A 25,239-nucleotide genomic window follows, 5' to 3' on the forward strand; every position below is an offset into this window, starting at 1 on the left:
ACTAGAAACATTACACAAGAATATGAATATTTGGATTTCACTCACTGCACTTTTAATCAAGATTAGGCTTTGGCTTACTAAATGCAATTTCCTGGCCATTGAACTAGAAGACTCCATGACACATCAAGACAAGGTTCAGGTGTTACAGGATGAAAAGTTTTCTTTCACTGCTTAGAATTAATGTTAGTTACTCATTTGTTAACATGTTTTCCTTTTTTAATGACGTTTGAATGTGCCTAATTTAATGTTTCCACTGTGGCGTTTAGGCTACGTTGTTGGGGATTATGGTAGATTGATTGATTGTAACAACCAAACCGTTTGTGTAGGAAATGACAACTGGATCCCTTTATTTAATAAGAGGAGACAATTTATCGCTAATCACAGGCACAAAGAGCCAGCTTTGATGAATATTAATATTTATTGAACCATTTTAACTACAGAAATACTATTGTCGTTGAATATATGCAATAATTATTTGACAACTGAGCACAACGTGAACTAAGAATTGAGCTAAATATCTATATAATTAATACGCGACATGAAACTTTGTCGGTTGAACTCCTCCGCCATTTCTTAACCGATTTTATCCATTGACGTCTCATTGGAAAGAGCGTGTCGCGTAGATTTGCAAACTGGCCTTACATTTTAGAAAAAGTCCCTTGGGCTATGCCCTAGTGGCTATGAAAGTTCCCATGTTATCCAATGTTCATTTAATCCATATGAAGAACGTAATTGTTTACATTTTGATCAGCTGTATAATTTATTTGCTGTTATTTATTTTTCTATTCAATGAAACGCATTGAGTACATTTATTTACTATTTGATTTGAGTTTGTGTAAACATAACCACCAAGACGGATCGTGTTAGTATGGTTATATCTTAAATTTGTGTATTTATCTTTGTTTTGTGTCGCTATGACGGATCGTGTTAGCATGATTGTAAGTTAAATTTTTGAATATATCGTTGTTTTGTATAGCTATAATTTGTTTATTTGTTGTTTTTTTTTTTCTTTTAAATGCCTCTGACTCGACGACAACGAAACCTAGACAGGAGGCGTAATCGTGATAACGACCGCAGCTACAGAACAGTGGCGCGTAATAGGCTTAACTCATCCCAGTCAACACATGACTCTGGACAACCTCAATTATTAGGTTACAAATGCGCCCTAACACTACCCCAAAACGACTTTTCGTTCTCAATTGACCCTCTATCAATGACCTGTGTTGACTGTGTACAGCGAGGCATTTTGAGAAGGAGAAAACCGGCCGGAATGCTTTAGATCTATCAATAACGAAGATAAACATGGTCTGAGTTACACTCCGGTATATAAACTCATTGTAAATATGACTGTTATTCGTTTTGAAATAACTCCTGTTATACTGAGCAATTGCTCGAATTCGAGCAACATGTACACTAGTTGATATTAAAAGCTGACACTAGAAATAAGATAGGCATTTTTGACTACAGAATCTGAAAAGAACAATTATGGAAATTTAGAGTAATTACACATATAACACTGTACCTCTCATGGCGCCTTATACCCATATCCTAACATTTAGCAGAGGTCCATGCTGTGGGTTCGACGGCAGCACCAAGACAGACTCAGGTTCACCCTACTCACCTCACATGTTTGCTGCGCATGCGCGAGCATGGTCGTGAGTTGAAGAGTGCCTTCTTGGCCGGACATTTTAGGTAGATCAGGCTGTGGAGGCTGAGCTCCACACCACAACTTAGCCTATTGTAAATATTTTAAGTGAATGGCTAAAGATATTATTTAATTTGAATGGATATGACTGAGAAACCGATTACAGTAGAACCTTGATCTCTCATGGGGATGATCAAGGTTGACTCCTTACCAAGGATTGTGATAACTTATATATAAGGGTAATAAAAATTTAAGGACATTTACAAATGACACTTATTATCTAGGGGTGACTGTTATCAAGGTTCTTCTTAATTATGGTTTCACTGAATAATCAACCGTAGCGTTGTTACAGTGGAGTGTCCCCGTTCCTGGACGACAGTCCGGAGGAGACTACGGCTAACATATTGAAAGCAGACTTCAGCTTCCTCCCGGAGCTGTTCCCTTCCAGCTCCGGAGATGTGCAGCAGTTCCTGTCTAGTCTCCTGGTGCGGGATGTCGTCTCAAGACCCTCCGCACAAACGGCCCTCTCCCTCCCATGGCTGCAGACGGTAGGGAGAACACTCATACTGCTTACTTGTCAGTATTGACTCGAAAACATCTTAGGGCGGAATTGTTGGGACTTTTTGGTTACGGAAGCATCATTGTGACATAAGCTTTTGTATACTGAAGTTGATACCTCATCTGGACTAGATATAACAAGGTTCAAAGATAGGGTCATTCTTGTTCTTAGTTAAGTAAAAGAAAAATCCAAATGTAAATTCAGATTCACAGATGACCCAACAGCAATAGTAAAAGGTAAAAAAAAAAATGAATTGGCACTTAATATATCTTCCTCTGTTCTAAACACTAGTTTCTGGTTGAGTAGAATTTTCCGCTTCATCAAACAGGTTCAAAGAATTAATTTCTTCGGCTCCCAACACTAACATTGACCTTACTATCTGATAATTCATGAAAAAAACCACACACTCTGTCCTCTACACACACACATACACGTAGAAAGAAGGATGTGGCTGACAGATGACAGATCCTGCTAGCGTACATGAGAAGTAAGAATATTTCTCCACGCGAATTTCACGCTCCTCTAAGCTCTTGTTGTTAGACAGGTTGGTTGGGTTGCAGGGTCCCATGAGCAGTCAGTGTTAATGTTTTTCTAAGAACGCCTTAGGAACCTATCACAGTAGGGCTAAAAATAATTGCACTTTAATTATTTTAGTCTTTTGGAGTCACTAAGTAGTCAAATGTACTCAATCTTGTAAGTTATTTTGACATTATGTTATCATTGTTTATCATATAACATCAGCTTAACTGTTTACAGGTGACGTCGAGTTTCAACATCTGTCCATCTCGCCTCGCAACATTTATAACAAGAAGAAAACCGCCTTGCTTGAGTCAAGATACCATTTAAGCATTTCCATTCGCCTCCAATACATTTTTTTAATTAATGTGAATAATTGTATGTATGTAAAATTGTGTACATTTAATTTAATTATAAATCCAAAGAATTTCTTTACATAAATCTGTTTTTTATTTACCAAGTCTTACTATTTTACACATCTCTCTAAAAACCTCTGAACCACAAGTTGTGAAAAAATTCAGTTTTTAAAAGTCAACTATAATAACAATGATGCAGCAAAATATTTAAACCCAAGTGTTGACCCCCTCATAACTTTTTAAACTCATTTTAAACAACCCTGTTAATGTTAAAAATATATGTAACATATGTTTGGTAAAATTTTTAGGTAAAAAAAATATAATTTCGAAAATTAAAAAAAAATAAATAAGTTCGCGCTCAATGAAATTGTATAAATTCCAAAAAAGATTATTGTAGTATTTTCTTATCATAATAACGATTCTTGGTTTAAAAAATTAAAACGGCTAACATTTTGATGTTTTACATTGGAAAATGTAGGTTCTTTCCAAATGTTAGTGACACCTGACACTAGAATAAAGATTTGTGAAAATGTCAAATTAACAGATTCAACAGTTATTGATAAAATACCCCCGCCATAGCATGAAGACTAAGCAAATTTCCATTTGCCTGATTCGATTTTTACTTAAATCTATTTAAATAACATTAGGTTGAACGAGTACCTAGATTTTCCACTCACTACAGGGAGGGTAATAAAGTGTGTTTTTTTAGTAAAATATCAACAGCTAAGTATAAAATAAATAAATTTGCCAAGTTTGACCAAAATATATATCTATAAACAAGCAAACTACAACTGTTTACTAAACTTATTATCTATAAAAATAACATGGAAATTTTAAATTAAACATTTTTTGAATTTTCTCCGTACTAAAACAAAACACTTTATTGTACGACTCGATTTTTAAGTTCTTCAAGAGAGAAAATTGGGAATTTTACGTTTGAGGGTCAAAAATGAGAAAACCCCTATTTTTACCCTACCCATGGTCCGATCATGTCGGTTCGCAAACTCATTTGAGTAATTGTAGGTTTACACATTTGTACTAATTGGATGATTTTTGCTTTGGTTTTTTATCGTGCTAACGGACATTAAGATTGTGTATTTGGCTTCTGGGGACATCGAATTGAAAAAGTAAATTGGTCCCAGGTCCAGGTCTTACTATGAGAAGTACGACAATAGCTTATTCCCTATATGGGAAATTCGCTGATAACCTATAATAATAACACATGAGTTTGTTTAATCCATGTAATGATAAACAAACTTAGACTAGGAGAATTTAGAGGGGATCATATTTGTATGTATACAAATATAAACAACAGGAAAAGTTGTGAGTTAAAAGTTTATTTTTCTCTTTACAAATAATAATATTATATTATAAAATATGTTCAAATATTACACTATACACAAGTAGCATTTACAGGATGTCGTTTACTTCACCATGAAATAAATTGTAGTGGTGTTAAAAGTATGATACAAAATCCTGAGCTCCGCCCTTCCCAGCACCCCCAACTGAAACATGAAGCACTGACAATTATTATAAATAATTGATCAAACATAATGATTACCTTATCCAACCACAGTTGTTGGTATGTCGACTCGTTTCATTCCTCAGAACTTCATCAGGACATGTTGTGATGATGTAGTGATCCTAAAAGATCACAACATCAGCAATCCAGTAATGCGGAACATTTAATATCGGAATCACACAACTACACATCTATTGATAAGAACATGGAAATAGATGCATTACCAAAGTATAAGTAAAGTGTTACCAAAAAGTTTAAGCTTGATGTTAAAGAAGAGTTTACCCTCTACAAAGCTAAAAAACTCGACCCATGTAGCATTTTAAATGATCAGACTTATTTCCAGTCAATACATTTGATACATATATTTCCAAGTTACAAATCAGCAGAATAAAGCAGAATAAAGTTTGTTTTAACTTTAGTAAAAAAAAATAATAACAAAACAAACTGAAATACAGGTGGCACTGGAGAGAAGAAGAAACATCATTATTCAGTCAGTTTTATTTAGTTGGTGGCAATGATAAGACAGTAGCCTATACAGTTTTAATCAGTTTTATCACTTTTCATTCCATTTTAACTATTTTATCAACATGAAAAGTTTCAATTAATGTGATTGTGGAATTTCTTTAAAAGAATCTATTGACATTGATGATGTGGTTGCATTCAAATTGACCTGATGAAGTTCTAAGGAACGAAACTAGACGTCACACCAACAACTGTGGTTGGATAAGGTAATCATTTTATTTTATCAATAATATATTCCAACCATGGGTCACAATGAATATTAATTATAATAAATTTAATTGCTTACCTCAAAATAATTTTCTTGATTTAAATAACTTTAATCCGTTTTTATCAAAATTTTACTCATGATTTTTAGCATAAATTTGTAATATAATATTTCATAACAAGAGTAGAAAGTGGGGTATTTTACATATTCGAGACCATATTTGAACTTTTCTTTTCGCTATACTAAAAATACCTAGCAGCAAAGGAGAAATCGATAATTAACCCTAAAATAATATATACAAAACTTTGTCGACACTAGCCATCAGTGTCACTGGACATGAACTAGACATTAAAAACAAGCTTCAAAATTTACAATGGTATGAGACGTCTACTTGTGTTGGTTAGTCAATGGTAACACTCAAAGTTGGCTCAAGCATTCTTGAATTCATTACTAAAGAAAAATATGCAGTGTCAATTGTGAATTAGGCTGATTGTTTTTTTAAGATTTATTATAAATTCAGGATTTAGGACTATCTGACCTGTAACGAGTTTGAATATCATAATAAAACAGTTTATTACCAGACAAATTCAGGACTTACCACTTAGTGTTGCTACAGAATTTGCTGTAGATTTCTCCTGTGCATCTCAGCTATTCGGGAACTACGGCGTACTTTCTGAGGTGTTGGCTCCACTTCTTCAAACTGATCATCAGAATCATCACGGTCCTTGTGTTTGTAGCCCCAGACCACCACGGAATAGTCCCACTGTCAACAAAACAAACAACTTAGCACTTCATTGGTTACTAATTAGTTCAAACGTTAAGCCCTAAAGGCTGAAATAAGCCGTCATGAATACATGACAAACTGACAAACTAACTCTGGGTAGTTAAGTGGTTATAGTGCTCGTTTTTAAATTTGAAGGTCTCAAATTTGATTCTAAGCTAGATTGAATCTGGACCCATAGGCCGTTTGTCAATGGGCAATGGTGCTAGCAAGACCGATTTTTTTTGTCCTAGGACGTTAGGCACAAGCCTGGGATTATTTTTCACATTACTTCAGGCTAGACCTAGGGGTTGCGGCATTATCAAAGATAAAATCCATTGGTGACTTGGCGGGGATCGAACCCGGGACCTTAGGGACCAAAGTCCCGCGCTCTAACCACTAAGCCAGCTCGCTCCCCAAAAAACCCATATTAGATAGTGATAAGACTAAGGTTTTGACTTATAGTCTTGATTTGAACCCTTAAAAAACATGAAATTCCAGTGGTAATGAACCGCAAAATAAAAAAAAAATCTTCACTTACAACTATCCTGGATTAAAGTATAACCATCAACTGTAACTACATAAAAACCTGACGTACTACAACCAGAGAGACAAGCTTTGAACTACAACTAAGTGGATAAAACTCAAAATAATTAAGTTTGCTAACAAAATTCCACCCTTCTGTCAAACAATTTGGAACCTCAATTCTCGTTTCCTCATAGAATAGTACAGTAGCCTCCCTCTTATCCGGACACCTTTTACCGGACATCGGTTTAACCGGACTACACTCGGCGGAAATGACATCTCTTTAACCGGAAAAATTGTATCAGCACATTGGTTTAACCGGACTAGATCGGCAGAAAGTGGGCGGTACTGAAACGACTGTTCTCGTGGGAAAGATTTGAGACCAGTGATGACGTGTCTAAATACAATGCTCTCCTAAATTTAAGTTGAATATTACAGTAAACGGTCCATTTTAACAAGTTTTGAGTGACGTCGGTTTAACTGGAAAACCCGTTATCCGGACTGGCCTCGGTCCCGAGGAGTCCGGATAAGAGGGAGTCTACTGTAGGCTACGTTACAAGGTTGGGAAATAGCTGTTGACAGTGCCGAGCATAAGCCTCATGCATGATTTCAAGCGACCATAATACCTCCCCACACTAGTCACGTACAATACTTTTTGCCACACTACTGGCAACAATACAGGGTAAGTAAAACATAACCTATACATACAATAATACTGTTTAACACATACCATTTTACCAAACTTTTTTAAGGTGACGTTTCAAAGTATAAGGGTTTAAAACATTACCAAATAAATATTTCAAAAAAATAACTATATTTGAATAAATAAGTCGTTTAAAAAATATTTTTTTGAAAATACAATTTGCCTATCCAAACTTGTTTAATATTTATTGTATAGCTTTGTCGTGACCATACTAAAGAAAGTCATATTACACTTATTTAATTGCTCTGTAAGAATGATCGGTGAATATACCGTACTCCAGCTGACTTTACCGTATTCATTCCAGCTGACTTTACCAGTTCCTTTCTGTATAGAACTACTTTCTAGTCTACAAAGAGGATAGAAAAGGACATTGTAGTGAGGCGAAAAGTTCTAAAAAATATGTAATAAATCATCCCAGTGTTACTTACCGAGGTACTTGCAAGCTCAGGTCGATAAGGATGCCAGGAGACGTCTCTTACACAACCTCGGTGACCTTTCAATACTTTGACTATCTCTCCAGTCAGTAGGTCATATACTGCAAACACAAATACATTACTTGGAGGTCAAATTAATACAAAATCCCATAACAACAACAATTACTAACTCAATAATTATTTCGGCACCTATACTGGACATAGCTAACACTATCAAAATGTAGTGAAAGACAGCTACAGTCTCAATACACTAGAAATTTCTAATCTCAAAGCCGAAACCGAAACTTTGAAAAATCAAATCCCGAATCTCGAATCTCAAAACCTAAATGCGAAACTTCTGGTTACAAAGGTCAAGGTTACAAAAAAAAAACACATAATCATAAAATGTTAAGTATGCAATCAAAACTGAAAGAGATCAACTCCTGACCGTGACATAACATAAATATGTGAATGTGACTGATAATCTTAAAACCCAATACAACATAATTTTTCATAAACAACTAACAAAAAAATTTAACTTCTAACACCAAAATAAACATGAATATTACATTAATTAGAACCTTTAGTGGTCAATATTTCTTTTTGTTTATTAAATATTGACTAGTTAACCGCCCGTGCTCCGCCACGGGAATATTGTCAGCAATAAAAGAAATAATAATTAACAAATACTGTTTATCTTTGTATTTTATTTAGGGGTTGTTTAATTTTTTCCATGAAATAGAACTGATAGTTTGCCTGTATAAACTATTTTATGTTAATCAAACCGATATGTTATTTTAACCAAATGAATGTTTGATATTAGTTCGAGTTTCATTTGAAAAATAAATAGTATACGAACTGGGCAAAGCTGATAACCTAATAAGCAGCTATTTATGCTATTTAGATCATTTGCTCAAGTATATTCCTATATTCGTCTTTTTTTTCATTACATTTGTTGTATGGAATAAAGATAGTCACTTAGCCTACATGTAAATCACGCATCAGCAGTTGGTCGCATTTCACGAACCTTTGACCCATACTGTGAGTAAAAGCTGTGTTTACGTCGTATATATAAAGTTGGGCATACTTTGTTCAATGTTAGAGGGTATTAACGGTCCAATTTGATGGAAAAGGAGTCGTGGATTTTAAAACTATGTAGACTACCACTACCAGAAAGATGTTGATTCAAGTGAGACTTAGAACTGGCCATTTCAAATGTAGATTTGTATTATATTTTACTCAAATGGTTTTTTGTCTCTTTTGACCCTTAATACTTTTTTTATAGTCGCTGTTGATAAGATTTTCCATAAACTCAAAATGTTGATAAGGAGTTCATTTTACCTTCCTCTTGTGACAACATAAGGAAAAAATATTTGTGTCCCAGTTAGTCTGTTCTGACTCAAAATTCATAGATTTGCAGTACTGACAAATCCAATCTAACGACCCCAATTGAAAAAAATGTTATTTTTTAGAAGGGACTTCCAGAGAACATTTAACACCAACACTGCTCTTTACCTTTTTAGTTCGATGGTTCTCTAAATTTTTTTTTCGTTCGGTTTGTCTCTTTACGCCCGGTTAATGATTACTTTTTCTTTTTCTTTTTGTACTTTTCACACCCTGGGGTTAATGATAAAGTTTTATAACGCTATAATGACCCGAGTCAACATTGCCAGTAAACATCAAGTCACATACTTCTTCGCCAGAACCGAATGGTAAGTCAGTTTCTCAAGCAACTTCCCTGTGTACTTGAAAAAAAAAAATTCACTGATATATTGTAGTTCCACGTATCCCAGCGTACTCGCCATCTCGAGAAGGTAAAATTTGGTACCACTGAACGTTTAACACTGATCTTGAGTAAGATTCGTCACCTACCATAAAATGTTTGTATGTTTCCCACTCATTAGCAATTATATTTACATCTTGCAAGCAGATTTCCCCATGATTATTCTGGTGGCCGTAGAGAATACATTATATTTATCAAAACAATAAGTTTCCGTTCCCTACTATGGGTATTATTTCACATTCCATACTCAAACTTAAACTCAATTACCACTTTCCTTCAGATCACTTTGCAGGAAAACTAAAACATTTCAAAAATAAGCTAACAAATACACTTTCCTTGATCAAAATCGTGTGTTTATAAACAGAAACTCCAAGTTTAATAATTGCATACTGAAAGTGAGGTTATAAAAATAATAACAAATGTCTGACAAACATTAAACAGCTGATGAATAATTTATAAACTGTGTATCATATTCTTCAATAAGAATTGTATTGACTCGACCTTTAAAGGGCTGTAGGTCGTAGCCCTTAGAAAAAACGTAAATTCTAAGGAAGTTCGGCAAATCTACACATTATCCCCTTTAATTTGAGACATAAATCTTGTAGATCGGTCCAGTAATTACTGAGAAAACAGTGTTACAACTGTGTATTAAATATATAGATGTGAAACTGAATTGTACCAGTTATAGTATTTAAGATACCTTTTGAAGTTCAGAATAAAATTTACTTGCTTCATTACTGTTAATGGTGATGTTTGCTCTGTTTCTACCAGCTTGTTTGGAAACAGCATTGAAAACAATAACAATGGCACAAAAAAATGTCAGCAGTTTAAAAAATAAAACTGTCAAAATTTTCAATTTCAAAACTTTTGAATCTTGAAACTTGGTGATCGAATCTCGAAACCGAACTTTTCCTAAGTTTTGATGGTTTTGAGATTTGAGATTCAGTTTTGACACATCACTACAATGCACATACACTTACAGTGCCCAATTGACATGTAGACAACCTGAGCTCATGTTTGACTAAAAAGTAAAAAGTGTGCATTGTTAAACAACGCATGTCACAACACGCCACTGATGCATAGCCAAGGTTCACTGGCAGCGGACACTTGTAAGACGGCATGGTATTCTGGTGTCGCCAGAATATATAGGCCCAATGTGAAAGATCTTCTGCTCCTGTACGGTTTTTAACACGGCAAAGACCTAAAGTGAAAGAAGCACAACACTAAATTCTGTGCTCCATAAAGTCAATTACAATGTGTCGTGAGAGACTTACTGACGACTCTGCCGGAAGCACAGCCTGTGTAGATGAACCTCTGTCCCGTGGTGTGTGACGGAGAGAAGTGACACCTGATGAGAGTCTGCAGCACCGAATGTCCTCTGTAGGTCATCACTGAAGTGTCCCCCTCCAGATTGTCCTTGGGGTTTATCACTAAAAAACATATCGCCTCATGGTTATGTTAGGTCACATGAGTCTAGATTTCAAACCCTAAAAAAAGAGGTTAGCTTACTTGTCAACAGAATATTATCTAAATAGACCTTTTTAACATGTTAAGAGTGTGCTAGTATATTTCATGACTAGGGCCTAAAGTGACTCTTTTCGACCCGAGCTCAAGTTTTACTATTGAAGCGAAGCCGAGGTGTATTGCATATTGCACCATTATTTGATCAAACTATGTTACAAGACTAAAATAGTTTTTATTTAAAGATATTCTCTCAAAACTACTTCTTACTTGTTTTCAATTTAATTTGTTAATGGAAACAAGCAGCTGTTCAGCAAGTGATTTAATCGTTTCCTCTATTACCAATACAATTGTGTTAGTATGTGCATTATACTATTGATATTTTGAGCTATTTGCAATAAGGCAACAACTAACTACAATCGATTAAACAATCTATTCATACTTTCGATACATGCAATAATTTTACAACAGCAGATTTTTACTCCCTAGGGGCTAAAAACAATTTTTACTCCCTAGAGAGTGAGAGTAAAAATGCTACTAATAGTATTGAGCATGCATAAAAAACAGTTATTTTTGCTGCAGTATGACGAAAAAGTTGTTTTTTGGTTCTAGGTACCTGAAGCATGGTAGGCCAAAAAAAACTTCACCCCTTCTTCCCTTAACATTAGTTCTCTAATCAACACACCCTTAAATACAAGTCTAGCTCACAGAATATCTAGTAAGAATATAACTTTTACAGTTATTTTCAGTTATAGAAGTAACAAGAGCTTTTGGTATAAACGTACACTTTTTTGGAGCCTTCTGCCAACGATAGTCCCAGTTTTGTTCCGAGACGACTTTCCTGGTGAACTCTTGAGCGTCTTCTGAAGAGAAGACTCTGACGTCCCACAGTTTGATGCTCTGGTCCTTGCTGTTGGACAGCAGATAGCGACTGTCGCCCTTGGAGTCGATGTATGTGATGCCGTCCATGTGTCCCGCCAACACTCCCACAGGCCTCGGATTGGTCTCGTTCAGCGTCCTTCTATCCCACACCTAACCACAACAAACCAATGGTTATAGAATTTCGGGAGAAAGCACACTTTGCTTGTAAAAATAACACAAAATAAACAAAAAATACTAGCAAAAAATGTACTATCACAACATTATGGAAGAAGGAATGGATACCCAACTAACTTACCTGAGAACAGTTAAAGGCAGTTGAAATCACAAAAAGTTCAGAGTAAACTAATTATATTTAACCCCTACAAAAGGGCATCTTAAGAAGTAGACCCTTCGAAATTATTAAAATAAATAGAAAACAAAGTTTTCATTAAAAAAACTTGATTACCCTTAGTTAGATAGGCCTTAGTTTTGTTTTTTTACTTAAAAGACTAAGTAGTCCACTTAAAACAAGGGTTAATTTCAAAATAGACAGATACAGTTCTTAACCTTTTCAATAGAATGAACATTTTTAAGTATGGAGTCTCATTAATGTTATTAATATTATTGTTATTACGTATTTTTATTTTTATTTTTAAAAACTTTATATTCATAACTGTAGTTACATCATATGTAGCTTGTTAATTTAAGATCGATGTGGAATACTGCAGACAAGCCTTTGAGACTTTTGCAGCTTGCTGGAAACTAATGTTTAAAACTTAATTTTTGTATTTGAATTAATAAACATTTAAAGAAAGAATGCAGTAAAACATACCTTAACCAAACCATCGTCGCCCCCACTATACAGTATCTTTGATGTGCTGTCTGCGAATGCGACTGTGTTAACATCCTCACCGTGGCCGTCGATCTGTAAACAAACTGCAATGAAAAGATGCAAAAATTAATTCTGCTACTTAAAATGAATAGGCCTAGTTTCATTATGATAGTTGTTACATCATATAGGCTTAAAGGGAGATAAGATAATTTATATTCCAAAAATAACAATCGCAATGACATATAGTGAGTAGTGACTAACAACAGTAAAAAGGAAAATATCCCCACAAACACATATCATCTGTGTATAGGGTGAGTCTTCATTGTCGCTTACCACTTTGCATAAAATACATGTGTGTTTGGTGAAACAATAAATTACATGACTTACATATATATATATATCTAAGTCTACTAATAAACTAACAAAAAGTAGAAGAAACCTCAGGCAAAACAATGACAAATTTTCTGAAAATGCAACATCATTTTAACATTTTACTGACAATAGTTTACAAACCCTCAAAGTCCTCTGATTGCACTCCAGATCGTACACATAAAGATAACCGTCGTTAGCTCCTCCAAGAATCTCCGTCCCGTCGGATGAAAACACCGTGGAAAATATACAAAACCTCCGATCTTCGGGGTTGAGTGGCAAAGCTTCATGGTTCTCGGGGTCCGATATCCGACACAGGTGTACTGAAACATTTGTTTGAAACTGAGAAAAAACTGTAGAAACATTATTAAAGACGTAACAACCGACTCATAGACAGATTTTATTACTAAGAGACTCTAAACACATATTTATTCAATCAATCATGACATTAATTTACGTTATCTTGAGAAATTGAAGTGGACATCATCTTCACTGTATAGTATAAATATTAATTTTTTTTATAAGCCAGGTTCTCATTTTGTCAGATAAGCTTGCTGAAGTATAGATGAAGAAAAATATTCCATGCAAATAAAAGAGTGAAAAACAACTTACAACTCTCAGACCAGCTGGAGTAGACTATCCAACGGCCGTCCGGACTGAATGTTGTATCTACGATACTCCAGCCTACGTCTCGTGCTTGAATTTGACTTGAAAACTTCAAACCTTCACACTTTGTCTGGTACAGCCTGATGTAGCGATCTAACACAAATTACACACAGTTAGACATTAGGTGCTTGCAAACTTATACCAAGAATGTTTACAAGTATTCCAAAATAATTAATGTACAGGGTATCCCAAAGGTAAACAGACAGGAAAATTGTTTGATGTGTCAAAATAAGAGAAAATTAAGGATAAAAATTGTTCTAAAATTGCTTTGTTAACTAGACAGGCATCCACCATTTTGTATTTTTTACATATAAACATGTTTAAGCTGAGCCAATTCTTGAATCTTAAATCTGATGAAACACATAGCAAGGAATTAAATTTTTACAACTTTTGTGTTTAAAAATCTTTATCACAAATGGTTTTATAAAATCAGTTATTAAGGTAAAACTGTGAAAAGTTACTTTTTTCTCAAGATTCAAGATCTTTATTTGTCACTAAGCAATACAAGTATTACAATAGACATCGTAAGTTTTTTTTTTTTTTTTTTTAGTAATACATACAGTTAATTTTCCTGTTAGAGTAGGCCTAACAGCAAGAATGCACCAAGTGAGTAGCAATCACTCTTCTTTAAAATATAACAGTCTGTGCCTCAAAACAAGGCAATTTCCAGCTAACTACGGTTACCAAGTTTTTTATCTATAGGCCTAAAGCCAAAAGTACCCATGAACTTTTGGGAAAACTACAAGTCACACCCCCATAAACCATACTTAAAATGTTCGTCATGACGAGAAACCTTGCGCAAAACTAAATAGATTGCCCTTTAAGGTCATAATTGCTTTCCATGTACTTAATGTTAAAAATACCTCAGCTGTTCTTATTTGTATGTTATTCTTTCAATTTATTACCTTTGTGATTATTTGTTTGTAATGCTGCATTCAGTTTTGTTTATTTCTCAATAGTTTTATTAATACTTATGAAGTAAAACGGGTTGAAGCCCGTGGGTAACAGCTAGTTTCATTAAAGAGAAATATATTTTACTTAATAAAAATGCATAAATCAATAGAAAGTTTTTAAAAACACAAAGTGCTAAAAGTACACACTTCATTACATTTTAGGAATTTGCTAGTTTTTACTAGAGTTTACTAGTTTATGCTATTACTTCCAAAATGTGTTAAAAAAAAAAAAAAACATTGGAAATTTTGTATTCTAAAATTTTATTTTTGCTACTACAATGAAGAGGCTACCTTGTGAAGCAGTAAGAAACTTGTCTCCATCTTTGGAATAAATCCCACAAAACATCTTGTTGTTGTGTTGAACGGAGCTGATTGTTGTGCGAGGCAGCAGGGTGTTGCCTATCCTACATTTGTCCCCACGAGAGAAAGCTCTGTCGCCAAATATACCAGCCTGGAAAACATAAGCTGTCAAATAATCTGCTCAGTGGCAGAGAAGGTTGGATGGACAGTTTGGACAAGAACGTAGTGGAGTAGAACCCCAGTTAACCGAAATAAAGGGGGGAGAGCCGTTTCTGATAACAAATTTTTCGGTTAACCCGTCATATGCTAAAAATAGCCTATGTATTACCACGGTGAGTTGGAAAATAAATTTAAAACAATGTCTATATTATAATAGGCCCTACAGTATTTTATTTTAGGTACAGAAATGTTACAATGGGTTAGAACAAACTTAAAACTTTAAACTGAAGTTACTAAAGCATTGGTATTACTTATATTTTAGACTTGTATTATTTTATGGAGGCAGTGTACTGAGAAAACGGTGAACAAAGAATTGGGAGCAGCGATACAGTCAAATGTGTGGAAATTTTTATAGTTAGATAGTAATTTCATGAAACCTAAAAAAGCATTTAAACATGCAAATTAAACATTTAAAAACGAAAATTGTAATGAATCAACACTGTAGATTATGATACTCTCTTTGAAGCTAGCAATGAGCTGGGAGATCTTGAGGAAGCCATGAAACCGTCTCTTGAGGGGGCATCGGCCTGGTTCCGAGCAAATCACTTTTTTCTAAATGAAACAAACACTAAGCCTATAATCTTTAGCCTATGAAATTTAGAACATAATGTAAGATCTGTCAAACTTCTAGGCTTAAATCGTGACAACAAAGTAAACTTGAATGAACAGATTAGCCATGTTTGTGTTAGATTTTCTGGAGCTCTGTGTCCACTCAGAAGATTGAGATTTTTTGTGTCAAAATACTGACTGAAAACTGCATATATTGCTTTCTTTCAGAGTATTTTATTGTATTTATTTAGGCTCTGGGGTGCTAACTCTGGGGTCAAGAGAGTTCTCCGCTTTCAAAAGAAATCAGTTAGAATAGTATCTGGTGCTGATTACTTGGATCATTGTAGACTAATATTTCTAGCTGAAAACATAATGACGGTTTCTAACCTTTATATTTTTCAGTCTTTGCTCAAAATCAAGAGAGAGTGGGATTCTTATGAGCTAAGAGGCGACATCCATTCCAACAATTCACGTGTAGGAAAAATTATCTGAATTTACCACAAGTTTGGTTAAGTAAGGTTCAGATGTCAAATGATGTTCTTTTCTTAGTTACATGTTTTTTTTATAAACTTCCTTTTGTAGCTCAGAACCTGCCAGACCCAAAATTCAGGAAAGGGGTTGAGGGGCTCCTTTTGGTAAACCCTTTGTACAGGTTTAAGAATTTGTTGACCTAAGAAGGCTATGTAAGTATTTTTTTTTTTTTTTTTAAACCGAGTGAAGTGTGCTGTTTTGTTTCTCTGTATGGAGGGTTTCAGAAAATTGTTTATATTGGTAAGAAACCTTGTACTTTTTCTTATTTTAAGTTCATGTTTTCTAGTAAATGTAACCTTGCATTTTGTGGAGATAAAGTTTCTTGATTCTTGGAAATGAAAGGAGTTACTATCATGAAATATCTAGGAGGCAATCTTAATATTCTTAGGAAATAATTAATGTTGAAGCATAAAACAACACATGGACTAGAATGCAAAAAAGATTACGTGCAGCTCTCTAAAAACACTAGAAAGAGAATTGCCAAGATTTGTTTACAAATTTATACTATTTGAAAACTTACCTCTCTTGCCATAACCATGGATGTGGTCGATTTAGGTCTTTTACGACCTTTGGAATGAAGCAACCCACAAGCTTGTTTTGTAATTAATGTTATTTCACTCATCTGAAACAATTGTAAAATGTCAATCCTATTAGCTAATTACTTGATTTAAGGGTCATCCAATATCATGAATCAAATCTTGGTTATTTTTAGTTAATTAACTACCGGTACCACTACTTGCACTACAATCAATTGTAAAACGAAACTATTCTAAACTAACCTAACCAACCAAACTTGCTGATTATTTAAAAAATCTGGTAGTGAATAAACATAATTGCAATCAAAAAGTAGTGGTAGCGAATGAATGGAAAAAGGACCCAAATATTTATTAATGATTAAATAACATGTGTTACAATAGATTTCGTCCAGTTATAAGGTTGCCATAAAAATATTTAAAAACAAGACAAGGCCTACAGCAATGTACAAATAATGTTCTATGTAATCTACAAAAGTCAAATCTACAAATTTAATCTACAAGTAACTTATGAAATCTCTAAATACAGTAGAACCTCGATAGTTCGACACTTTGTGGACTTCAGGGATGTCGAACTATAGAAATGTCAAACTATAGGGAGTAAATGGAATTCAATATACAGGAAAGTAAAAACACAATTCTTATGTAGAGATCACCCAAATGTATTAAATACTAAAAAGCTTAACAATTTAACTGTTCATTAGTTAAGTCTCAAGTCAACAACAAATGACAAATTAATGTTCAAGTCGGCTTACATCACGATGTAACCATTAAATATCACTTGACAAAATAGCTCAGCCCGTGTCGAACTACAAGGAGTGTCGCACTCTCGAAGGTTGACTGTATGTAAATTTTATAAACCTATCTTACATTGTTTCGAAAATATACATATTTTAAAATGGTAAAGATGGCGGTCCTTAGTGTGTGCCAATCTAAAATATTGTCCAGGATGAGTTCTATTTGTCCCGGTTGTCCGAGGCAGTACTTTAGACAGTCGTTATGGAGGAATAACATAGGGCCGACAAGAGGTCCCTTTTCTGAAATAATGCGACTTTTACGACATGCTTCGATAAAACATTTAATGAAAAGTACCGAGAGTTAAGACATAAATTGGTATTGCCTCCAAAGAGGAGACTATTATCTCTCTTTTGGAACCAAAATCGTTTCTTGAATACAAAAAAAGATTTTATGTGTATTTAAATTTTTTAAACAGTTTTTCACAAAATGGCCCTTCTTCCTAACAAAATTTCCTACAAAAGTTTTATAACTTAACAACAACAAAATCGTAGATGCATGGTACTTGCACCAAGTGATTTGGAATTCCCAACAAGAGGTCCCTTTTAACTTTCCACGTCACATTTAAAGAACATATACCTAAAAGATCACAACATCAGCAATCCAGTTATGCCGAGCATTTAATATTGTAACCTTAACCTAACAACTACACATATATTGATAAGAAAATCGAAATAGTTGACGTATTACCAAAAAGTTTTAAGCTTGATGTTACAGAGGAATTCACCATCTACAAAGCAAAAAAAAACTCGACCCATTAAACATTTTAAATCATCAGACTTATTTCCAGTAAAATATTATTTTTTATACATATATTGGCAAGCTACAAGTCAAAGAAGTATGAAGAAAGAAGAACAAAACAAACTGAAATACAGGTGGCACTAGAAAGAAGAAGAAACCTCATGATTCAGTCAGTTTTATTCAGTCAGTGGCAGTGATAAGACAGTGATGGCCATGGCCAGCTTTAACAGTTTTAACCAGTTTTATTACTTTTTATTCCATATCAACTATATTTATCAACATGACAAGTTTAGATTATTGTGATTTTGACAGTATTTTTAAGAATCTATTGACATACCACAAAGTATTGCCAATACATTGATGATGTAGTTGCATACAATGACCTGCAAGGTTCTAAGGAACGAAACTAGTTGTCATGCTAACAAGTGTGGTTGGATGATAAGGTAAACATTTTATTTTATGATAACTTCAATATCAATACTAAGAAATGATTCATACTCTAATTGATCAAGATCAACATTTTTGTGTCATTTTAGTTATTTTATTTTGTTGTTTAGTCTAAATTTTTGTTTGTTATCCCTTGTGTTTGGCAGCTTGCTTGTGATGAAGCAAGAATGATGTATATATATTTTAGGATAAGAATTAATACAAATAAATAATGAACTATTACAGCTGTGCAATACGAGATCTCAGGCTCTCGTACAATGACGTCATATTTCATTCCTCGGCTGGCTGAAGATTGTCAACATTGTACTGGTTCACATTAACAAAACAGACCTCTCTCTCTCCTTTTTTTTGACGAGGTTATGATGTGCAAACAATTACTGCCCAACATAATCTCGGTGTCTCATATCGCACCTTATTAATTAAAAATGAATTGAAATGGGTTTATTGTCCTTTGAATTTTTATTGACAATCTCATAAAACAGCAAAAGTTATAGCATAGTCAGACAATAAACAATATAATTTAGCTAAAAAAATGAGACATGCTACAATACATATTTTAAATATTACCATTGAATAATCTTATTCTTAAGAAAAAGTTGTGGAATTCAGAATAATGGAAGTGATTAAACCGCATAACCAACAAAATCCAACCAGTACTTTAACTCAACTTAAAAATTAATACCAAGCATTTCAAAGAAATAATTTAGAGAATAGAAGGGGTTATTCAAAAGCCATCGGTAGAGTTTAGTTTTAAAAGTATTTTCAGGATATTTTTGTATAAAATGTATTAGTTGTTGGATATTTTTAGTGAGATTACAATATGACTTTTAAGAGTTTTAGACAGACTGAAAAAATCTATTGCAGCCAACGTTTTTATTCCTTGTATTATGAACATGAGAATTTTGTTTGAGTTGGGATTTTTTAGAATATGTGATACAGAGTCAAAAATAAATAAATGTTAATCACAGTTAGAATTTGTAGCTGAATGAACAGGGGTTTACTACAGTGTTACTTCTAAGATATAATTTTAACCAACTTCTTGTATAAGACTAAAACTTCCTCTATCCTATTGCAATTGCTGTAAAAGATAATATTGTAGGCCCCTATCTAAAAATGGATTGAAAATAAGCAAAGTAAGCAGCTATTTTAATATTTAATTTTGATCCATACAATGTATTAGTTTAGTCATAAGACAAATTACCCATGAAAGCTTAGAACTTATGTAGGTAATCGATATGAGGTCCCCAAGAAAGAGTCTTATCTTAAAATACCAAGAAATTTAACATTGTCTACATACCCACCCAATATATTTAATTCGCACAATCTAAGGTCAAAAACAATTTCTTGAGTTTTTATTTTCTTTATTTAAGAGGAAGCCATTAGATTTAAACCAGATACAGGCTTCATTAATTGAGTTTTGAGCTAATTCTTGAAGTTGTTTAAGATCGGGATCACGAGATCATAGCAGAGACCTAGGCTATAGGTCTCGTAGCGCACCATTGGAATAATGTGTGAAAATATACAACGCAGCGATCATGTTAATCTGATACCAAACACACCCTAGGTACCTAGGTAGGCCTTTACAACCTAAAACTATGTGTTACATTACATGTACATGGGTCTACTAATTAATTATCATCTAGGATAACGGCAATTAACTTAACCCATTTTACTGTTTGTACACTCCTTTGAGAGCAAATTTTAACAACAACAAAATTGATCAGTTAGAAGGTTTTTTTCAAGATTTTACATTCTTTTAGATGGTTCTAAAAAATCAAGTCTTTTAAATAAATTACCATACCAAGAAAAAGACTTCTTGACATGTTCTTGTTGTATGTGTTTTGCAACTTAAATGTTTTACAGTGATCTTGTGTAATCTAGTATTTTTACCTGTAGATTTTTAGTGTTGGGAACGTGATCAATTTGAGGTGGGCTGGCTGCGGCTACAAAATCTTCGTCACTGTCGTTATCATGGTCAGAGCTTATTATGTGAACTTGACCACTGCAATAGAACATAGCCTACATTATACAACCAAAGTCTGACACGATCTTTAATAATTTATATTCGTGCCTATCTTAAAACACGAATGTACAACTAATTAATATGTAGTTTCACTGCCAGGAAATAACACCAACAAATAGCCTATTTAATTCAGGCAGATATTTACTAAGGGGTCAAACGGGAAAAAGTAAAAGATGTGAAGAAAAATTTACCACCCAAAAACAAAAGAGCAATTGATGTCACTGTCCTGAATTCAGATAGGCCTAACATGAAAATTAAACTTTAGTTCGACCAATGTTTATCACAATTTAACTCTTTTAAATGGGTACTGAAATTAAGGGATCGGCATTAAGCTACTCCTTTCACAACCCACTACTGAGATGTTTGGCCAAGAGCATCATCATCCCTCACAAATATTTTTTTCGGTAAAGTGCAGTCAGTCAACTTCTCCCCATCTAGTTATCAATATACCACCACTTCGCTGGCCATCTCCCTCTTTGCTATCTTTGTTACCAACCTGAACTACAGACAAAAAACAAGCTTCAAATTAACTTGGGAAGTCTACTTGTGTTGGTTAACTAGCCTATCATCAAGTCTTTAAGTTACAGAAGTAGGCTACCTGGTTATAGATAATTAACTAATAGTTAAGTAACTTAAACATGAACTATAGAAACAAGGTTTAAAAAAAATTACCTACTTCAAAGAAACTTTACACGAATACCTTATATAACTTGGGCCTAATAGGCTGAAGTTATATAACAGGCTGGTAGGACCATGTCAGGCAGGTTAAAAACATATTATCTGTTTTATTATTGATTGCATGTTGTGTTGTCTTTTATAGGCCTACTTGCTAGCAACTTGCATATGTATTATTGACTAGGATATTGCCTTCTCTTATCTAATGCATAAATTCGCAATGTAAGAAGGCCTACCTATTTTGGGCCTCTTGTTATATATGAATTAATATTTAATTTAATTGAAAAAATATTTAGAAGATGAGCCCATATAAAAACATTGAATGGTCATATAATGATCATGACACCTATTCTGTACTACTCTATGTTCAAGAATAAAGTAACTTGTTCTGATTCTGATGAGATGCTTAAAAACTGCATTGGGTACAGTTTCTTAACTGGGCTACGCTAATATCGATTGAAACTATCGATTCGATTAGTAAACTTTCATGCGATTTTTTCACCATGAGCAAGTTTGGTTGGTTAGGTTAGGTTATGATAGTTTAATTTTATAATGGATATATTTTAAAATATTGATTATTAATCAATATTTTCTATTCAATAGTTTCAATCGATAATAGCGTAGCCCAGTTAAGAAACTGTACCCACTGCATTTAGCCTAAAAACATAACACGAGGCCTAAACTTAGGCCTAGTTGTTGCGATGGAACTTCTGACAGGTCCTAGGCCTACTTGAAATGTTTCAGAGCTGGCTGTTTCAATGAACTACAGTAAGTGATGGTCATGCTGAAGCCGTGTTTTGACGAGAGTTTGGAACTAACTTAAACGTTTGGAACTTTTTCTTGGTAACTTAAACCCTCCGAGTGTTGTGTCGTAAAAGCGACTCATAACACATCCGCTGTAGTGTTATCACACTACAATCCGCTTTTGCGACTCACAAACACTGTTTACGGCGACGGCTCTGGGACTGACTGAATTAGATTGAACTGGATCGAGTTAGGTATAGTTTTTTTCAGCAGATTCACAGCTTTCTCCTGATGTCTGTTTCTATACGCTTTTCATTTTAGTTCCGAAAATATTGTAGCAGACAGCTGACGTGCGTATTTTTAAACAGCTTGGTTAACCTCGCACCGATGACTGATGTGTTTTATTACGTTTATCATTGTTTTAGTGTTAAAAATAAAAAGTAGTGATATACGTGGTGCATTATAAGAATATTTAAGTGATTTTGAAGGGCTGGTTGATGATCCTGAAGAAGTAGGTAGGCTAGTGATATTGATGTAAATTATCAGCCAGATTCCTAACTATGGTTAGGCTATGCATTCTTAGCTAAACGCTATGTACCGAAATCTGTTTTTTGGTCATAACTTATTTATTTGCGAACCTACTTCCTTATATTATTATATTTTTATTTTTGGAACCCTCATAAAATTCTGAACAAAGTGGCTATTTTAAAATATTTATAGACCTATAAATTATAACAATTTATTGAGCGCAAACATAATTTTTTAATTTATTTTATAATTTTTGAGAAATGTAACCCCACAAAAATTGTTGAAATTTTGTTTGTAATGTTTTAGCCTACAAGTTATGTAACATTGAAGCCCATAATTTTCCAAACAAAATGACATATAAAACAGTATAGGTTAGCCTTTTAATCACCCTTCCCGAGAACGCAGATAACACTGAGAACGTGGCGCGTGGTGGTGGGTACGCACGGGGGGGGGGGGGGGGGGTAACTTAGCGGGGAAGTGTAAAAGACAGCATAGAATTATCGAAACATGTGTTCTAAACATATGTTTCCTTGTGTTCTGAACACCCTTTCATCTTTACCAACTTCTGTTGTGAAATAAAATTTCGTTCGTAAACACTAAAAAACTGTTTCTAGGCTGCCTAATATTAAAATGTTTCTTTTCAAAAAGCAAGTTAGTGTTTCCTAGTTTGTTTAGAACATTTATTGCAAACACATGTTCCCAACACTGGTATAAACGCGGATTTAGAATGACGAGAGCCCAAAAAAGCTGTTTTCAGGCAGTTTAGCTTAATTCTAGGCCTACCTTGGCCTAAGCACTAAATTTTATACAGCTACAAAAAGTAACTTAGATTTATCTAGGTTGGATTAGATTGTCCTACATAAGTAAATAAGAGATAAATAAACTATCAAAGCAACAAACCCCCTAAACTAGAAAATCCCTTTACATGAGTTAAACCCAAACAACCTGCGTATTAAATACTGCAATATAGCAGCCAAATCAGACTCTGCACTATCTTCTGACCGTTCTTCCATTCTTCGAGATGCAGAACTTCCCATACAGACAGACGTTAAATCAACCGACGAGAATAAATTCCAAGCAAAAATCAAACTAAAAGAAATATTTGTGACTTTAAAACAGTTCAATTAAACCTTCTTCCCTGACACAATAACCTCTTACGCATTGTTTTTACTAAAGTACAATCAAAATCAGTGATCAAAATAGCCTATCTATCAAACTCTCCTCTTCTTTTCTTTTGATCATTTCGTGCGAGAACTGACAAATGTCAGACAGTGTGACCAACCAACATTACAAGTTAAGGAATTTTGCTCTAAGTATATATGATTGTAACATTTTAGCGAATTTCCCTATACGGAAGTAGCTATTGCCGTAGGTCTCATGGTAAGACCTAGGCCCGGGATCGATTTACTTTTTCATTTTGATCGATGTCCCCAGAGGCAAAAAGGTGTAAGGCGGGGTAAACTTGAATGAGTTTGCGAACCAGCATGATCGTACACCATGGGAACTGGGTTTAACGGGGGTTTTATGGGGTAAAATGAGTTTTTCTAATTTTTTTACCCTCAAAACACAAAATGTATAAATTTTCTCCAGACCAGTTGAAAGAGCTTATATAAACAAATAATTTAGTATATCAAAGTGTTTTTGTACGGTTATTGGTTACCTACGGAGAAAATTTAAAAAAATTGTTCATTTAAAATTCCCATGTTATTCTTATGGAGAATATTGTCAAATGTTGTAGTTGGCTTGTTTATGGATATATCTTGATCAAACTTGACAGATTTATTTATTTTATACTAAGCTATTAAAATTTTAATAAAAAACACACTTTATTAGTTTCCCTGTAGCAACAAACCTAGGTACTCGCGTTAAACATAAAAGTTAATTTAATATATTAATTGAAAATCACTCCAGGCAAATGGAAATTTGCTTAGTCAGCAGGTTTGCTGCAGCTGGTGTATTTTAATAATACATTTTACTATCTTATCATTGACTATAAAAACTCTCGAAAAGACCTCTGACCGAAACACCGAGGTAGCGGGTAGTCGTAGGGGCGCCTTGACGGAAACCCATAATTTCGACCCTCTCCACCTGTTACTTAAAGTTATTAACATAGATAAAACACTATAGGGCTGCACTTTAGTATCTGTCCTACACTCATTCGAATGAATTTTCGATATATATATATATATATTGATTATTTCATTCGATATAAGAAGTTAGGTCAGTTAGGTTAGGTGTTAACCTAATGAAATAATCGATATATCGATTGGTATATTTATTTTAATGAGTGGAGGACAGATACTTATAAGTGCAGGTGCAGCCATATAGATAAACAATTATGGTGAAGCCCACTAGTATGGATATGAACCATACGTCTGGATATGGAACTTGTACCTATCCAGATAGACGTCCGGAGCTAAGAAATGCCTGGATCTGACGAGTAAATTACAAAGTGGCAAATCGAGAATTTTACCGGGGGAAAAAGCTGATGAACATTTATAAA

At 34.1% G+C, this 25,239-nt stretch overlaps 2 protein-coding genes across 6 annotated transcripts in view; one reads left to right on the forward strand and one right to left on the reverse strand.

The window, feature by feature from the left end:
* LOC128994011 (triple functional domain protein-like) overlaps positions 1–3,150 on the forward strand; it is a 476,534-nt gene extending 473,384 nt beyond the window's left edge. For all 4 annotated transcript variants that reach the window (XM_054418203.1, XM_054418206.1, XM_054418204.1 and 1 more), the window contains 2 exons: positions 1,998–2,193; positions 2,961–3,150. In XM_054418203.1, the coding sequence (XP_054274178.1) occupies positions 1,998–2,193; positions 2,961–3,050 (286 nt within the window). In that variant the 3' untranslated portion in view covers positions 3,051–3,150. The remainder of the gene's footprint in view (positions 1–1,997; positions 2,194–2,960) is intronic.
* Positions 3,151–4,404: 1,254 nt separating this feature from the next.
* LOC128994668 (DDB1- and CUL4-associated factor 11-like) lies at positions 4,405–23,957 on the reverse strand. Of its 2 annotated transcripts, none has more exons than XM_054419367.1 (12): positions 23,739–23,957; positions 20,657–20,768; positions 16,771–16,872; positions 14,943–15,102; positions 13,645–13,791; positions 13,177–13,355; positions 12,664–12,756; positions 11,756–12,002; positions 10,784–10,939; positions 7,742–7,848; positions 5,924–6,088; positions 4,405–4,581 (listed from the first exon to the last, which is right to left on the reverse strand). In XM_054419367.1, the coding sequence occupies exons 1-11, from the start codon at positions 23,771–23,773 to the stop codon at positions 5,936–5,938; spliced, it is 1,491 nt and encodes a 496-aa protein (XP_054275342.1). In that variant the 5' UTR covers positions 23,774–23,957; the 3' UTR covers positions 4,405–4,581; positions 5,924–5,935. The 2 variants fall into 2 exon arrangements, with proteins under 2 accessions (XP_054275342.1, XP_054275341.1); XM_054419366.1 differs by having other exon boundaries at positions 23,682–23,957.
* Positions 23,958–25,239: the final 1,282 nt, after the last annotated feature.

Source organism: Macrosteles quadrilineatus, unplaced genomic scaffold (genome assembly GCF_028750875.1).
Source record: "Macrosteles quadrilineatus isolate MER2022 unplaced genomic scaffold, UCM_ALF_1.0 Scaffold_5__1_contigs__length_97177068, whole genome shotgun sequence".
NCBI classification, from domain to species: Eukaryota; Metazoa; Arthropoda; class Insecta; order Hemiptera; family Cicadellidae; genus Macrosteles; species Macrosteles quadrilineatus.

Coding starts and splice junctions, on each gene's coding strand:
- LOC128994668 (XM_054419366.1), bottom strand. CDS start 23,773: ATGGGAAGTTCTGCATCTCGAAGAATGGAAGAACGGTCAGAAGATAGT. Junction 12,003..12,663: donor GCGACGATGGTTTGGTTAAG/GTATGTTTTACT, acceptor TGTTGTGGTTAG/GTGTGGGATAGAAGGACGCT. Junction 7,849..10,783: donor TGCTTCCGGCAGAGTCGTCA/GTAAGTCTCTCA, acceptor TTGTGTTTGCAG/TATATGACCTACTGACTGGA.